This window comes from Cebus imitator, unplaced genomic scaffold (genome assembly GCF_001604975.1).
Source record: "Cebus imitator isolate Cc_AM_T3 unplaced genomic scaffold, Cebus_imitator-1.0 Scaffold39, whole genome shotgun sequence".
In the NCBI taxonomy this organism is placed as follows: Eukaryota; Metazoa; Chordata; class Mammalia; order Primates; family Cebidae; genus Cebus; species Cebus imitator.
The window spans coordinates 13,668,582-13,686,549 of record NW_016107354.1 but is presented as its reverse complement, the minus strand read 5'-3'; the positions used below and the strand labels follow the sequence as shown (position 1 = coordinate 13,686,549).

The following is a 17,968-nucleotide window of genomic DNA, read 5'->3' as shown; positions in this document are numbered from 1 at the left end:
GTGGTCTTGGATGACCTCTGGCCCACTGGGGGGACTGGCCGAGTGTGTGAATGTGGCAATGGGAGTCCAGGAAGAGACACGTGCGTGGAGCCCCACGGGGCAGACTGTCGATGAAAACGCCCCTGCCAGCCCTCCGCTCGGAGCCTCGAGGAGCCAGGCCCGGGCCCTGGCACCCCACGCGGGACCCTTCCCTTCCCCCCACCACGGCGGCCGCCGAGGTGTGTCCAGCCGGCTCCACACCCTCCAGCCCCGGGCTCGGCGAGGCCGGTGCCCACTCGGCGGCTGGGCCGCTCCCTCCGGGCGGAGGCGGGGGCCGGGCCTGGGGCGGGAGGGCGCGGAGCCCGCGGGGGGCGCACTGGCCCGCCCCGCCCCGGCCCCTCCTCCCGCTCCGCCCGCGCTGGGGGCGGCCCGGCGGCGGCGCACGCTTCCTGCGGGCGCGGCCGCTGTGGGCGCGGAGCTGCGAGGCGGAGCCGGGCCGCCGAGCCGGGAGCCCGCGAGCCGAGAGCGCGTCGGTCCAGCCGCCGGGCCGCGCCGCCCGCCGCCGAGCAGCCGCCCCGCGCCGCGCCTTGGGAACAAAGGCGCCTGCCCGCCGCCCGCGACGCCGCCATGAAGCCGGGGCCGCCGCACCGCGCCGGGGCCGCCCACGGGGCCGGCGCCGGGGCTGGGGCCGCGGCCGGGCCCGGGGCCCGCGGGCTGCTCCTGCCACCGCTGCTGCTGCTGCTGCTGGCGGGGCACGCCGCGGGGGTGAGTGACACGCGCCCGGACCCCAGCCATGGCCCCCCGGCCCCCGACCGCGACCCCCGCCCCGGGACCCAGCTCCCTCCCCACCGGGCTGCCTACCCCGGGCCGCGGTACCCACCGCCCCTCGCCCCTCCCCCGAGCGCCCCTCTCCGCTCCCTGACCCCCCCGGAGTTCCCCGCTAGCTGGCATCCGCGGGGACAGGCCGCCCCCGCCGCCGGTCATCTTCGGGGGGCTCATCTCTCCTTCCTTTTGAGACCCCTCCCCAGAGGGAATCCCGGGCGGGAACCCGAGCACGGGTCCCTCTTCCCCACCCCCCAGTGGCTCCGGGAGCTGCCTCCCCGCGGAAGGAGCGGGGACCCCTGCGCTGGCCTGGGAGGCGCGGGAAGGGCCCGGCAGAGAGCTGGGGGTCGCCGTCCCGGCTGGGTGTGTCTTGGGGTGGGAGTGTGCCTGGCTCCTGCCTCGTGGGTGTGCCCAGACCGCGGCCACTTTTTGGGAATCGGGTCGGTTCCCCCTCCGAGGGGAGGGTGTGCATTTGGTTTTTCCCAGGGTCGCGGCAGCCGGCCCGGCTGGGAGGGGGAGGTGGAGGTGGAGGTGGAGGGTGACTTGGTGAAGGTGACCTGAGGGGGGAGTGAGGGTGACCCTGTGTGTGGGCGTGTGTGGCACCTCAGTGAGGGGTGCGGGGACCTGTGGGGTGTGTGCAGGTGGAGGATGTGTCTGCCACATGGGTGGGTGCCAGTGTGCCCTCCCGTTGGTGGTCGTGGGAGGGTGACCCATTGTGCATCATGTGTGCCTGTGTCCGGCTGGGCCACTGTTGGCCATGGCTCTGTGTGCCTGCAGTGGGTGAGTGTGTGTGCAAGAGACCTGTGTGGTGGGCGTGTGCTTGGACCCATGGGAGTGTGAGTGTGTGTGAGTGCACACACCAGCGTGTGCATGCAGGTGCTTGGGTGACCCTGGGCATGGGACAAGGACCCCTGAGGGGGACCAAGCATGTGCAGGTGGAGGAGAGGGTGTGCATGAGGTGACCCTTGAGTGTCCCTTTGAGTGACCGCAGCAGCCGCTTGGTCCCAGCTCCATCAGGGAGGGCAGAGGAAGGAAGGAGCTCATCCTCCTTTGAGGGACCCAGCTCCCAAGTGAGTTCTTGTTGGGTGTGTGTCCAGATCCTGGCTCAGGCAGGCTGGGGATTTCTAGGTCCAGCCTCCCTGGTTGGCTCCAGGAGCTATGCTGTCCTGCATCCCCTCCAGGCCTGTCAAGCAACCCTGGGTGCCCAGCTGGCCTCTGCAAGTCCCTTTCCTCTTCTGGCCTCAGTGGGCCAGTCACTAAGACAGGAGGAGGACAGGCAAGGGCTCCAAGCCTGCTTCTTGGTTGGACAGGCCTCTCCTCAGCCTTCCCCATCTAGGGGCTGTCAGCTGGAGGGAGGGGAAGTATTGAGTGCCCACCTGTGTGAAGTGCCTGCTGGCCAGATGTCTCATTCCCAGCTCTCCCCCAAGTGGGGCAAGAGGAAAAAGTCTCTGGGAAGGTTGGAGACCCAGCACACCCTAGCAGCTGCAGTCGCCTTCTCAGCCGGATTTCTGAAAGACCATCCTTAAAATCAAAGGCTTGGGAATCACACAACCTGGGTTCCAGTCCTGCCACCCCCACCGATTCATGGCGTGATTTGGGCAGGTCATCTTACTTCTCTGACCCTTGGTTGTCCCTCTGTGAAGTGGGGCTAATGACACCTTCCTCAGAGGGTGAAAACTCAATGAGGTGACTGACGAGTGTCCTGAGAAGTAGCTCCACAGTCACGTGGGGTGCACATGAATGAAAGGCTCGGGACAGAAGGCTTTAGATCTGGAGGCCAGGTGGAGCATGGGGCAGGCCACTTCCCTTGCTGAATAAGGCTAATAATTCATGCACCACGAGGTGGTAGAAAGGCTTAGTGGGAGCATTTAATAGCCTCATACACAGTAGGGCCTCTCAAGGCAGGTGCCCTGAGTCTGAGAGGTGTGGCTCAGACCCAGTGTTGGTTGGCAGATCAAGCAGACCCCCAGAGTATGGGCTTGGAGGCAGAGAGAGTGGGCGGGGCCTGGGGGAGGGCAGGAATGGGACTCCTGGTGAGGTGATGGGGAGTAGAGTGTCCTCCAGTCCTCACGTCTTCCCAGGGGTCAGGCTGTCAAGGAGGGGGCGTCATCTTGCCTGTCCTCATCTGGCTTGGGAGTAAAAGGGTTAATGGGTGGTACCTGGTTGCTGAGTTCACAGGAGAGGTAGAGGGCAGTGCCTGCAGCAGGAAGGACTGAGGTTAGATCAGAAGACATGCAGCCAGGGAGGCTCTGGGGTGGCCTTGGTAGACGAGCAGTGGCTGGCTCAGGGCAGGGCAGGGCAGGGCAGGGACATGGTGACCCTTGGGTTGCCTGTCAGCCTCTCTGTGTGTGGTGTGTGTGTCTTTGTGTCTTTTAGTATGGCGATAGCAGGGATAGCAGGCCTCATTCATACTGCAGATGGTGAATTGTGGGGTGTGTGTGTGGGTGTCTCCTGGCATCTCCTTTGAGGAGTCCCTCTTCTGACAGACCAAGTGACCAGGACTCTGAGGGACATCTGCCTTTAAGGCCATCTCAGCTACTGTACTTAAGTTACCACTCAGAAAGTTTTGGAGTGTGAGGATCTAGAAATTTTAGCTTTTGAAACATGTTCTTTTAAAAGTCCAGGGCTGGAAGGAATCTTAGATGTTAGTCTTATTAGAATACTCCCAGTGATGGGAGACCACTACTTCGAGGCTGTGTGACCTTGTGAAAGTTACCTAACCTTTCTGTGCCTTAGTTTCCACCTCTTTAAAATGAAGAGAATGAGAGAATGGAAGGGCTGTGTTTGGAACGCTTTTCGCCCAGTACCTAGTACCTACTAAGTACCCAACAGATGTGGATTTCTTGTTCTTTTACAAAGTTGCTGTACTGTGTTTGGGAAGGTGGGAGGGGTGGGGAGTGGAAGGGTGGGAGGCGCGTGTGTGTGTGTGTGTGTGTGTGTGTGTGAGTGTATGTGTGTGCGAGTGTGTGAGTGTGTGTATGTGTGTGAGTGTGTGTGAGTGTGTGTATGTGTGTGAGAGTGTGTGTGTGTGTTTGTGTGTGTGTGTGTGTGTGTGTGTGTGTGTAGGGGGTGGGGGGGATTAGTAGGGAATCCTTTTGAAGTCCCAGCGCCAGGCCCAGTGGTTCCTGCTCCCTCCCCACCCTGTTTCAGCCATCCCTGCTTTTCTCCCCTCTGGGCTCCCCTGGGTGACTGTGAGCCCTGGGTTGCCAGGATGAGAGTGTCCTCACCAGAACATGGAAAGTTGGGGGCCCCTGAGCTGTTCCGGGCCAGGCTCTCGGGTGAACCATCTCTCCTTCCAGCATCTGGGGGACAGACACAGGGACACCACAGGTGTATGTTGCCTGTTAGCTCCAAGGTAGCAGGGCCTCTGGGTACAGACACCTCCTATGTGATTCCTGGTAAGGGATTTCTCTCTGTCTCAAAGTCCTTATCTGTAAAATGGGGACAGTAACAGTGTCAGCCTCACAGGAATGTTGTGATTTGGAAATTAGCTGCTTTAGTAGACCGAGCACACCTGCTGCATAGTGAGCTCTCAGGAGATGGAACCTTTCTAGGAGGCAGCATGGATGGGGTCAGGGAAGGCTTCCTGGAGGAGGAGGGTTTTGAGCTAAGCAATGAAAATGATCGTGACATGACACTAGCAGGCTATAGCCTGCCCTAGCCCTCAGCTTTCTTACCTGTCAACTGGGGGCAAATACTTGGCTTTTAGAACCATTACTTGGTGGGGGTGGGGGTGTGTGACACTATCCTCATGGCTTGGTTAGGGCTTGAACCTGAAGCCTCCTGCTCTGTGGACGAGTGAGCACAGTGCCTCCAGCTGTGAGTTTGTCGTTGGGGGTTGGTGTGAAGTGGACTGTGCTGGAGAAAAAAGCGAAAGAAAACAACAAACGAAAAACAAAAAATGGCCTTTTGAAACCCAGTGGCTCCTCCCACCTCATAGAACGGGGCATAGAGTCCCTGGGGGTCCTGGGCAGCAGGAGCGGTGGCAGTGGTGGGGAGAGTGAGGGGGGCTTATCCCAAGGGGCAGAGAGGTCACATTTCCAGAGAGGCCTGCCCACCAAGCGCTTGACACGTATTGGCTTAATTCCTCCGTATGATAGTCTTTTGATGTGGGAATTATTATAACCTCCATTTTATTTTATCTGTTTATTTAGAGACAGAGTCTCACTCTGTTGCCTAGGCTGGAGTGTGGTGGTGTGATCTTGGCTCACTGCAACCTCTGCTTCCTGAGTTCAAGTGATTCTCCTGCCTCAGCCTCACAAGTAACTGGGATTAGGCACATGACACCAGGCCTGCCTAATTTTTGTATTTTTAGTAGAGATGGGAGTTCACCATGTTGCCCAGGCTGGTCTCGAACTCCTGACCTCAGGTGATCCGGCCACCTCAGCCCCCCTAAAGTGCTGGGATTACAGTCTTGAGCTACAGTGCCCTGCCAGAACCCCCATTTTACAGATGAGAAAACTGAGGCACAGAGAGGCCTCAGTGACTTGCTCAAAGTCACACAGCCAGAAGTGGCAGAGCTGGTTTGAGTTAGGGCCTCATGGGATAGTAGGACTGGGCTGTGGTCCTAAATCCACCCCCTTTTGCTGATCTTAGGCAAGCAACTTCACCTCTCTGGGGCCTCCTTGCCCCCCAGATCATGTCTGCATTAGCTACTGTTTAGTAAGTGCCTGCCTTTGTGTGTGGGGTCCCATATCTTTTCTCACTTAATTCTCCCATAGCCATGGAGATTGGCGATGCTGCCTCACCGTGTGGAAGGGATTGGCCAGGGCTCTTTCTCCTCTGCTGCTTCCCAAGGCTCTGTAGTCTGAAAAGCAGCTACTCTGAGGGCTACTGAGGGTGTATAGGGGTGGGGAGAGAGCTTTATAAACTGCGAAAGGCTGTCAACAAGATCGTGTGTGCATGTTTGTGTGTACGTGTGTGTGTGCGTGTGTGTACATGTTTGCATGTGTGTGCATGTGCCTGCACACATGTGTGCAGAAGTGGGCTTATGTGTGGGTCTCGTGGTCAGGGCACAGGAGAGGGGAAATGATTGGAATCTCAGGATGAGAGGGGTCTAAAAAGCCGCCATAAGCCCTGATGTGCACCAGATGTCCCCAGTATTGGGGGCTCACTCTGCAGAGGTGACCAGGCCTGCCTTTAATCCCTTCTGACCTGTAGAAAGTGTGAGGAGGCCAGCCTGGTACGGTGGCTCATGCTTGTAATTCCAGCACTTTAGGAGGCTGAAGTGGGTGGATCACGAGGTCAGGAGTCAAGACCAGCCTGGCCAAGATGGTGAAACCCTGCCTCTACTAAAAATACAAAGATTAGCCAGGCATGGTGGTGGGTGCCTGTAATCCCAGCTACTCGGGAGGCTGAAGCAGGGAATTGCTTGAACCTGGGAGGCGGAGGTTGCAGTGAGCCAAGATTGCGCCACTGCACTCCAGCCTGGGTGACAGAGCAAGACTCCCTCTCAAAAAGAAAAAAAAAAAGTATACGCGGGCCAAACCTGTGTTTCTGCTGCCCTTTCTCTGAGCACTGGTCCTGCTGCAGCTAAGATTCTCTCTGGCCTAACAGCAATTGAGGCTTAGAGATGGGGTGTGACTTGGTGGGGGTCTCCCAGCTCTCAGTAGTGTCAGTGCTTTCTTGATAGACCTTGAGCTTCCTGGGCAGGCTTGTGACTGCCTTGCTTTCTCACTGAACCGCCAGGGACCACCCTGTGCCTGGCGCAGGCTTGATTGAATGGTTCAAAGGAGTGAATGAATGAGGGAATGAAGGAACGAAGGAAGCCAGGACTGTGAGCTTTGGAGCCCAGGTGGGGGCTTGTGTCCTTTTCCGTGTAGGTGGGTTGGAGACAGTGAGGCTGGCAGAGTCCTGCTGCATGCAAGGCATGTGCCCATGGGCTGGGAGGCGCCAGGGGGCTGCGGTGGGCAGGGCTTTGGTCTGAGGTCTGAGTGCCAAGGCACTGCCACCACCACATCTGGGCAGGACTGAGGGACTGTGGCTCTGGGCTCCAGCCCAGCTGCTTGGAGCCCTGTGATTTTGTGTCTCAAGGGGCAGGGTGGCCAGAGCCAGGAGCTGCCCAAGGCCCAGGCTCTTGCTCCCTTCATCTCCCCCTGAACCCTTGTCCCAGCAGAGAGCAGGGTCTAGCTTGGACTGCCTGACCCGTCTCACTGGCCCCTCCAGGCCCCTGTGCTCTATAACATCACATCCTGGGAACATCGGGCTGGATCTTGATAAATATTTGTTGACCGTGTTGCACCCCCCCCACTTGCCTTGGCTCCCAGCCTTCCCAGATTCCAGGAGGCCGGGTAGCCTTCACTTCCGTCCCCCCTCCCACCGTGGCCAGTGGGGTAGCCACTCCCCTCCCCGAATGACCAGGCCCAGTCTCAGCGCCAAACAGGAAGCCATGATTACAGGGGAAGCCTGAATGGCCACGGCTGAAGGCCTGGCAGTGGGGGTGGCGGGGGCCCCGACAAATGATCTGGCCCTTTTCTTACCTGGCTGCTGTGGGTGGAGGACAGGGACCGCTTACGCTGTCCTTTTATAGCAGGTGGAGAGGGTTCTACAATCCCTGTGCCCCCGCTGGCTGAGGCCTGCCTTCTCCCCACCCCTGGCCTTGGCGCTATGTCTGTTTTGGAGTGTCTAAGCCTGAGGGGGCAGCTTCAAGTCATAGAAGGAGCAGAGATCCTGGGGTCAACTGGTTCAGGGTTGAAATCCTGGCTTTGTCACATTCCTGCTGTGTGACCTTGGTGAGTTCACCTAATCTCTCTGAACCTGCAGTCTGCTTTTCTTTAGAATGGGACCTCACCGTTGTTTGAGAATTAGTAAGGTAAAGTAAACAGAGTGAAGTACTAAAGTGAACAAGGAGCGGGCTGCTCCTGCAGCTGTGTTTTTCCTTTCACCTGCCTTGGTTTTTGTTCTTTTCCTGTCCCTCTCTGGGTCTTTCTGAAGAACTACTGCTTGGGGGTGAGGAGTAGCATTTTCTTTTGGAGAGAGTGGAAAACTGGAAACTAAGTTTGAATGTTCATGGATGGCCAGAAGGAGAAACCTGGGGGGCGGGGGGTACCCTTAGAAGGAGACCATGGGCCAGGACTCCCAACTGGAGCCAGCAGGACTTAAGCTAGATTAGAGGAAGCACTTTCCAGGGTCCATGGTGCTGGGTTTCTGGGGCGCTGGTTCTCCAGAGCTGTTGGGGAGCCTGCAGTCCATCCTGCATGATGACTCTTCAGCCCCTTCCAATCCTGGAGCTCCAGAAAGGCCCCGTTATTTGCAGCTTGAGCCCAGGACATGGTGACTGGGTGCTTTCCATTTTCCTCCCAGCTAGGGAGCACCCCGGCTGTGTTCTGTCTGTCACACGGGCCCTGGCTCAAAGTAGGTGACTGTTTATGTTTACACAGGACCTCAGGGGTGGAGAGTCCTGGAGACATGACCCGCCCTGCAGCCTGACATCCCACAGCTGCTGCTCCAGCCACAGCCTGGGGCCTTGCCCATGCATTGGGGCTGGCTCTCCAGCCTTAGATGGTCTCACTAAGCCTCCCCACCTCTCTTGGGAGGAGGGCTGGTGGCATTCCCCTTATTTAGAGGTAGGCTCAGAGATGTGAAGTCACCTGCCAAAGCACACACAGCTGGTGGAGTCTGGTGTTCATTTGCCCCTTCTCCTACCCTGGAGCCCCATCTGATCTTGTCATCACAACCCCCACAGAGCCAGGGTTTTCTGGGGTGGGAGTGGCACTGGGGACAACACTGACTTGGACCTTCGTCCTGCTTCTGGATGGGCCGTGGGCTTCTAGGCTGCCGTCCGGTGTTGCTGCACCCTGGGGTTAGTGTTGGCCCAGGCATCCCTAGAGATTCCCGCACCCCCTGCACTGCCGGCTAGGACCCCCCCATCCATCCTGCCCTCCCCCATCCCTGCCTGCCAGCCGAGACTTTAATGAGGGTAATTTAGAATCAATCACCAGCGGGATCTGGGAAATCTAATTGCAGCAAACTGATTGCCAATTCGATTTCGGGCACCAGGGGGCTGCGGGCAGCTCATTAGACCTGCCCCCTCCCTGGGCTGGGTTTGGGGGGGCTCCATAGGGGATGCAGGGCCTGAGTAGGCAAGGCTTCCGGAGAGCTGGGGGGAGGTGGACTGTTGTTTTGGGAACAGGGGAAGGGCATTGTTACCTGACAGAAGCCATACACTGTTCCCTGTCCAGGCCCACAGCTGGGGTGTAGGTGCCCTTGTCAGTCTTTACCTTCTGTCATCCACCCCTTGCTCACTGCCCCCTCCTCAAGGCTGAGCTGCCATTGTGGGGGTGTCTGCAGCTGCATCTTACCTGGTTCTTGCCCTCAAGATGCTCCCTGTGTCAGGGAGACGGACACAAAGCACAGATGATGACGAGGACGATGATGACAAAGATAATGGCCAGTACTTACTGGCTGCATGCCGTGTGCTAGGTGTGGTTCTAAGTACTATCTCAGTGCATCCTCACCATGGCCCTGTGAGGCAGGCATTGTGACTCCATTTTACAGATGGGGACACAGAGGCCCAGAGAGGTTGAGCAGTGTGCCCACGGTGAGGCAATTAGCAAGACTCTGAGCCTGGAGCCTGGGTGCTTACAGAGATGCTCATTCAGGGGCATCAGGCAGGCCGGGGTTAGCATGCAGACGTGTGGGTTCCTGTATGGGTGCCAGGCTTGATAGACTGTGTTGCTCACTCAGCAGACATTTACTAAGCACCTGCTGTATAGGAAGCCCTGTGCAGGGCGCTGTCAGTGTTCAGTTGTGTCACATGTGTGTCCTGTGTCTTGTCTGGCCGTGCCTTGCTTCAGGCAGGTTTATTGGTGGCAGGTGCTTGTGCCAGTGTGAGATCTCGAGGAGGGAATTAAAGAGAAGCAGGGAGGAAGCCCTCCCCTCCTCTCTGACAGGCTGAGCCCCAGCTCTGCCGTTAGAAGTGGGTGGATATGGCTAAGTGACTCTTGATTCAGTCTTAGTCTCCTCTTCTGTCAAATGGAGCCGGTGATCCCTGACCTGCTAGGTGGTGGTGAGGAGTGGTGCTGGGAGCTGCAGCTGGTTAAAAGGAACCTGCTGCTGGGTGATGACCTTTAATTATTATGCATTCCCCAAGGTGGTTATGTCTCAGAGATGAATCCGCCACTAGCTTGTCAAGTGGTAGTGGGCAGCGTTTTCCCTCTCTGGGCCTCTACTTCCACATCTGTTAAATGGGAAGAGTGAGTGGGGTGACTCAGGGGCCCTTGTAGTCTTCAGATTTGAGGAACTGTCAGAAAGAGCTGAGGCCAGACAGGGCAGGGCCTGACCTACGTTGGCCCCGTGGGGAAGGGCAGGCAGGATGGCTGCCTGGGTGGGGAGGGGAGGCCTGCTCCCTTCATGTGGCTTGTCTGTGGTTCCTCTTGGGCCAGGGTAGGAGGCGTCTCTTTCTTTACCCATCACACTGAGCACCGTCTCCCTCCCTGACCCCTGTGACGTGATCATCAGTTCCAGGCTAGCTGGGGGCTGGGCAGGGAGTCCAGTACCTGGATCCTTATCCCCTATGTGCCTCTGACCTGCCAGCTACTTTGGCCACTGTTTGCTGATGGCCCCTCTGTGTCTGGGCTCTGCTAAGCACTAGGGACCCCCAGGGGGCTCAGCTTGGTCCCTGACCTCAGGAAGCTCTAGTTTGGTGAGGGAATAGGTCAGGGAATGAGAAGTTGATTTAGACCCTGAAGACTAGGAAGGCTCCATGGAGGAGGTGTCCTTTGTACCAGGCCATGGCAGATGGCAGCACATTGATAAGGGGACTAGGAAGGACAAAGGCTCAGAAGTGGGGAAGGTTGCAGTATATCAGGGAGCTAAAGTGCTGGTAAATGCAGCACTTCCCAACCTGGGGAGGGAGGGCCACATGTGGAGAGGGGAACACACCTCCCTTGGTGGCCAGGGGTCACTGCTGTAGGGGGCTGCCCTTTCTAATGAGAGTGTTGTTTCATGCGTTTAGCGGAAAGTCACTGGGTGTCTCTTGGGTGTCTGGCCTTGTGACTCTGTTCTGGGGCTGAGTATTTGAACCCCACAGGTCCTACACATGGAAGACCTTACTGGATCACAAGGTGGGCTTTGAGTCCAAACCAAGGCATTTGGGTACCATCCTGCAGGTAGAGGGTGCTGGTCTGTAAAATAGGGCCTGCCCTGCTGTCCTGAGGAGGTAGCATGAGATGCCAGAGCTTGGAGGTGACAATATTGAGTTCCGCCCCTTGAATGCCTGCCACACACAAAACACTCTCCCAGATGTCTCATCTATAAGCACTCAATCCTTAGCCTCATGAGGGAGATACCATTGTAATCTTCATTTTACAAAAGAGGAATCAAGGTACAGGGAGGTTAAATAGCTTGTCCCAGGTCATAGAGCTAGTAAGTGGCCCAGTTGGGATTTGAACCCAAGCAGCCTGCCCCTCCACCCCAGAGTCCCATCTAGTGCATAAGCACTGCTTCGTGCTGCCATGTGCCTTGTAGACTGGAAAGTGTGGTATCCCTCCAATCTGAACTTGCTAGGTACCTGAACTAATGTGGCTGTTGTCGGGCAGGCCCTTACCCAGGACTTCGGGCTCCTGGCTTCCACATGGGTCTGTTCTCTGCCGCATGCTTTCTGTCCATATGGGCTATGAGCAGAGGCTAACCCAGGCTGGGGAAAGGTCTGACAGCTGGAGAGAATTTCAGCTGGAAGGATCCTTGAAAATACTCTTGTCAAAATTGTTCATTGTTCCAAAGGGGACACTGAGGCCAAAGCATTGACCTTGAGTCATCATGACTATCTTCTGCAACTCAGCTTTCTTATATTACATTTGGGGAAGTTGCAGCTTAGAAGTACAATGATTTCCCCAAAGTAACACAGCAAGTTGGTGGCTAAGCTGGGACTAAGAACTCTGTCTCCTGACTCCTGGACAGGGCACTATCCTCTGTACTATGTTTCTTTTCTTTTTTCTTTTTCTTTCTTTTTTTTTTTTTTTGAGACAGAGTCTCGCTCTATTGCCCAGGCTGGAGTGCAGTGGCATGATCTCGGCTCACTGCAACCTCCACTTCCCTGGGTTCAAGTGATTCTCCTGCCTCAGCCTCCCGAGTAGCTGGGATTACAGGCGTGCACCACCACGCCTGGCTAATTTTTGTATTTTTAGTAGAGACGGGGTTTCACCATGTTGGTCAGGCTGGTCTCAAACTCCTGACCTCATGATCCGCCCGCCTCGGCCTCCCAAAGTGCTGGGATTACAGGTGTGAGTCACCGTGCCTGGCCCATGTTTCTTTACTTGTCTCTGCTCTATCCAGAATGCAGGCTCAGCTCCTCTCATAATCCTCTTCTGGGAAAACTTTCTTGACCACCCCAGCTGCCTTTATGCCCAGTATTTCCTATGCCAAATTAATTCCTATCAGTGCCTTCAATGTACTTCTTCAGCCTCATTCCTTTGCCTTACCACCCTTCTGTTTTTTTTTGTTTGTTTGTTTGTTTGTTTTTTGTTTTTGTTTTTGACATGGAGTCTTACTCTGTCACCCAGGCTGGAGTGCAGTGGCAGGATCTTGGTTCACTGTAATCTCCGCCTCCCAGGTTCAAGTGATTCTCCTGGCTCAGTGTCCTGAGTAGCTGGGATCTACAAGTCCATGCCACCATGCCTGGCTAATCTTTTTGGAGTTTTAATATAGATGGAGTTTTACTATGTTGGCCAGGCTGGTCTCGAACTCCTGGCCTCAAATGATCCACACACCTCAGCCTCCCAAAGTGCTGGGATTACAGGGGTAAGCCATTGCGCCCGGCCTGTACATCCCATACTCCTACCAGCCAAGACATCCTGAGCACAGAGTATACCATTATACCATTGTCTTTTTTCTTCATGCCTACCCATGTGCTGTTTTCTGTTTATGGACTGTTCCTTTATTCTTCAGTGAACTCCTACTCATCCTCTCAAACCCAGCACAGATGTCCTCTTCTCTGAGAATCCATTAATGACCCCTTCTACCAGCCCCCTACCAGCCCCCAAGCGCAGTGAGCTACTCCTCATCCTCCTCTCTCCTGCCTCCCTCCTCTAGCTTACCAGGTGCATCTTCTACAAGTTAGGATTCTTTGCCAAGCCCAATTCTGTAATTTCACATAACAATGTGTGGTTCCCCACAGGGTTACATTGTTACCACCTTGGAGCTCTCACTTGGATACATTGTTGCAGCTGCTAATTCCCCATTACATCATCTCCCTGCCTAACCCTCACACGCAGTACTTTGTTACATTTCCCCAAATTCTGACAGTGCCACTTTGTTTCTTTTCTCTGCTTTCACATTTCCTCAGCCTGTTTCACTTCTAGTTCTCCCCTCCTCAATCTGTTTCACTTCTAGTTCTCCCCTGTTGTTATTACACCTTGTCCTTTCTCCCCAGCCCATGTGACCCTCCCCCCGCCCCAGAGTGGAAGAAGAGGAGAGTGGAGCCTGGCAGCAGTGAGTCGTACTCACGAGGGGATGCAGGCTTTCCAACCCCAGTGGGTTGTGCGAGTGCAGGCAGGGAGGGTGCGTGAGAGTCTGCTGGGCTCCGTCTTTCTGGAGAGTGGACGGACTGTGGGCTTGGAGGCTTAGGCTTGGTTTTGAGAGACTTTCCCCTCTCCAGCTTCCCTTCTCTCTAGCTCCTCCTCAGTCTGCTCAGCCCCTCTCCCTCCTTCCCTGCTCCCACCCTCCTCTTCTTACTTGCTTCCTCCCGCTGCTCTGCTTCCTTAGAGGCCCTTGTCTTGCACCCCGGGTGGTTGGAACCTCCCATCTCCCTGGCTGTGACTCACCAGGGTCAGGATCTGAGGGTTCCCCTTGGGGACAGGGATCTTGAGGGCTGAGAGGGTAGTTAGGGCCAAGGCTAGAGGGATTCTTGATTCTTCTTTAGTTCCTTGCCCTCCTGGCCCCAGAACTCACAATTCCCTGCATCTGTCCCTCCAGGAACTTTGGGGGCAAAGAACCAGGAATCGACCCTGGGCTTGCTGTTCAGATGAGGAGACTGAACCCAAAGATGAAGCGTGGCTGGTCAGGGTCACTCAGCAGTGAGAGGAGGAACAGCTCCTGGGGTCCTAGCCACCACATGGCCTCTGGGAGCTGAGCCCTAGCTGGATCCTATTCTCATGTGAGCTGGGGAGCTGGGGGTCTTGTAGGGACACAATCTCACATGCAGAAGGGGCTCAGCTCTATCTTGAGGGATGGGCTGCAGGGCTGCCGGTGAGGCCAGGGAATCCTTTTTCCACGTGGAGCTAAGGCTGTGTCTCTGTTTAGGAATTGGGCTTGGGTTAGGGGTTTGCGTGTGCTTGCAACATGTGTGATGGTGTGTTGCTGTGTGTCTGTGCTGATGCGTGGGGCCCTGGTGTCTGTAGGAAAAGGTGTTTGTAGCCTCTGCCAGGGGGATCAGGAGTCCCCCAGCTGCTGTGCCTCCCTCTGTGTCAGCTGCAGGGGCTTTCCTGCAACACTGTGGATTAAGGAAGTTGGGAGACGCTCTCTCTACCTTGGGAGGCTCAGATGCATGCTTATAGATGAAGGAATGCGGACCTGTGCACATGCCCTTATCCTGTGCACACATGTAGAGACAGAGACAGGGACACACACGCTCTGCCATGTGCACAGGCACCACTCAGAGATACAGCCCTCCATGCTCACATGAACACACTGAGACCCACACGGGCATCTAAGCCGCTCCAGACAGCCCTAGGTGTACGTACTCGGATGTACCTAGATATAGACACACACCCAGAAACACCCCTGAATGTGTTTAGATATGCGGTACATGCCTGTGTGCGCCTGCACACACACACACACACACACACTACCACACACACACACACACACTACCACACACACACACACACACACACACACACACACATTCACACTGCAGGGGCTCTGAGCTACCAGAATGTGTTTGTCCTTAATCCCAACTCTTAATCCCAGTGTCTAGGAGCCCAGGCCACAGGGGCAGCTGATCATCTGGCCTCTTTAGAGGTGATTAGGGCAAGAGCAGAGAGAGAGAGAGAGAGAGAGAGAGAGAGTGTGTGTGTGTGTGTGTGTGTGTGTGTGTGGAGGACCTTGGAGCTTTGTTCTCTGCCTGACCTCCAGGGACACTTCCCCAGTCCCCCACGCCCCCCACCAAAAAACCAACCTTGGATTCCTTCGGAGATTGTTATGTGTAATTTACCAAACTGGATGCCGGCAGGCTAGGGAGTGGCAGGAGAGGGAATGTGGCTGTGTCCCTGAGGAAGGTGACAGCTGGGGTCAGAGAGGCCAGGAGAGGCGGGTCCCTTTATTTCACCTCCTGGTTGGGGAAACCCTGATCAGAGTCTTTGGGGCTGAGGCCTTGTGGGGATTCTCATTTCTGGGGGGATCCTGTTTCTCTGGTCAGAGCATGTCTGACTCAGTGGGAAAATGTTGCCCAACCAAGAGATGCCAAAGTTGGGGCCCTGAGCAGGGAGGAGGGGTGGTCGCCTGGGACGAGGGTGGGATGGGGACACCTCCATGAGGAGGAGACACCTGAGTTGGGCATTGAGGGTGCTGGCTCCTGGGGCATTTGGAAATGCATGGGAACACTTTTGGTTGTCACAGTAGTGGGAGTGCAGCTGGTACTGGCCAGGTGGGGGTTGGGCTGCCAAATGACTTCAGTGTCCAGAACAGTCCCACTGGTAGAAAATTGTCCTGCCCAGATAGCAGTAGTGCTGCTTTTCACAAATGTTCGGTCATGGGACATGGTTGGGGAGTTCGGAGGCAGCTCCTGCTGGGCGGAGTGGGTGTGGACCAGGGCACAGAGGTGAGATGGTCTTCGTCACGCTGTGGGAGGGAGTAACGTTCCACATGACCCAGGGCACTGTGGAGGTGCACAGAGATTGTGCCCGACTTGTGCCTTCCCCACCTTTAGCACCTCTCTCTCTTTGCCTTTCCATATTTAGAGGGATGTGTGTCCTGTGCTGTCTCTAAGGGGACGGCCATGATAAATGGTGGAAAGAAGGCATTTGGGCATCAGCCCAGATTGGCTCTTGGGCTGGCCTTGCCTGGTGGAGCTCCCTCCAGGGGAGGGGGCCACAATGGGCTTCAGATCCTGCCTGGGGAGGCTCAGGGAGGAATTCCTGGTGGAGAGGGTGGGTCAGCTGAGACCTCAGAGAGTTTGGGTCAGGGAGGCTACATTTGGGTGACACGTGAGGAGTTGAGGGCAGGCCTCATCCCTGGGCTGCAGAGGTGGGGACAGGGTACTCAGGGTCCTTGGGCCCGGGCAGGTGTTTGGACTCTGTCTGAGCTCAGTGGGGAGAGGAGGAGCCTGTGGCTGTGTGGAGGAGGGGCTAGCAGGACACCCGGGGTACAGGGGACCTGCAGGATGCTGGAGGAGGATGTCAGGGGAGGGGGCATGAGCACTGTGGTTTTCTTTGGCTCCCTGCACCCCAGTGCTGGGACTGAGGGGCAAGGGGTCCTTGTAGAGTTCTTGGCCTCCCCACCCAGGATATCTGTGGTCCCTGCCTGGCAGTCTAAGGCACTGTGAAGGCATCTCCCTTCTTAATGGCTGAGTCCAGAAGGGGGAAGCCAAGGTGGTGAGGCTCAAGGCAGGGCCTACGGGGTTTCAGGCTTCATAACTGAGTTCAGCCAGGCAAGGGGGGTGGGGATGCTGGGAAGAGGGCTTACCGAGGACTTTCTAGGCAAAGGCCTGGGAGGTCCAGTCCAGACAGGCCTCTGCCAGGGAGTAGAGTGGAAACCAGCCTGGGGGTTGGCAGCTGCCAGATGTGCTGGGTGGGGGCTGGTGCTTGGGAGCCAGGTAAAGGTGGGGCCGGGGAGAAGGGCCTCAGGGTTGCCCTAGACAGCCGCAGGGACAGAGGGCAGGTGGACTTGAGTTTAAATTCAGGCATGTTTCACCACTGGGGCCTTGACAGGCTCTGTCCCTTCCCTGGTGGGGACATATCCTCAAGTAGCCACATGGTCAGAGGGTGGGGTGGGGGCATCCAGAACCGCCAAGGGCTGCAGCTGGAACACCGAGGTCGAGGGATGGAGACAGCAGCCAGCCTGGGTCTGGAGTTGCCTCCCTTCCCTGGAGTCTCTGAAGACTCTGGGCTGAGCCTGAACTCCTCCACTGGCCCCACCTCACAAAGTGGCTTTTGAATAGCGTAGAAGAGGCAGTTGCTGAGCTGGGCCTTTCCCACTTGTGGTCTGCGGAGTAAACATTTGCCCGTCCAGGGGTGGGGGCTGTGGTGGCTTCACCTGGGGCTTGGTAAAAAGATGCTCAAATGGGAGAGGAGGTGAGCAGGGCCAAGACAAGCATGCTGTCAGGAAGAGGAACACTGGGCTTCTCTGGAGGACCTGAACTTGATCCAGGCTCTGCTGTGTGACTCTGGCCAAGTTTCTTGTCTTCTCTGAGCCTCAGTCTCATATTCCTTATTATTTTTGAAACAACAGCTTTATTGATAAATAACTCATATATAGCTTGCCCATCTAAAGTGTTTAATTCAGTGGTTTTTAGTATGTTTACATAGTTGTAAAACCATCACCAGTTTTAGAACATTTTTATCACCCCTGAAAGAAACCCTGTACCCATTAACAGTCACTCCCTGTTTCTCCCTGACCCCTGCAGGCATAGGCAATCACTCACCTGTCTTCTGTCTCTGGATTTGCCTGTCCTGGACATTTCATATAAATGGAATAATATAATATATAGTCTTTTGTGATCAGCTTCTTTCACTTAACGTAATGGTTTCAAGGTTTATCCACACATTGTAGTATCAGTATTAGTTTATTTATTTTTGAGACTCAGTTTTGCTCTTGTTGCCCAGGCTATAGTGCAATGGCACAATCTTGGCTCACTGCAGCCTCAGTGTCCTGGGTTCAAGCGATTCTCCTGCCTCAGCCTCCCAAATAGCATGTGCCACCACGCCCAGCTAATTTTGTATTTTTAGTAGAGACGGGATTTCACCATGTTGCCAATGATGGTCTTGAACTCCTGACCTCAGGTGATCCACCCACCTTGGCCTCCCAAAGTGCAAGGATTACAGGTGTAAGCCACCGCGCCTGGCCTCAGCATTAGTTTATTTTTTTAAAATAATATTCCATTGTATGGATATATCACGTTTTATTCATTCATCAGCCAATGGATATTTGGGTGGTTTCAACCTTTTGCTTATTATGAATAATGCTAGGTGTGTGGACATATATTTTCATTTTTCTTTCTTTTTTTTTTTTT

General features: G+C 55.7%; 1 protein-coding gene across 1 annotated transcript in view; it reads left to right on the top strand.

Annotated features, from left to right (window-relative positions):
- Positions 1-577: 577 nt before the first annotated feature.
- SDC3 (syndecan 3) overlaps positions 578-17,968 on the top strand; it is a 38,014-nt gene continuing 20,623 nt past the window's right edge. The window contains exon 1 of the mRNA XM_017525945.1: positions 578-744. Coding sequence (XP_017381434.1) covers positions 607-744 — 138 coding nt within the window. The 5' untranslated portion in view covers positions 578-606. The remainder of the gene's footprint in view (positions 745-17,968) is intronic.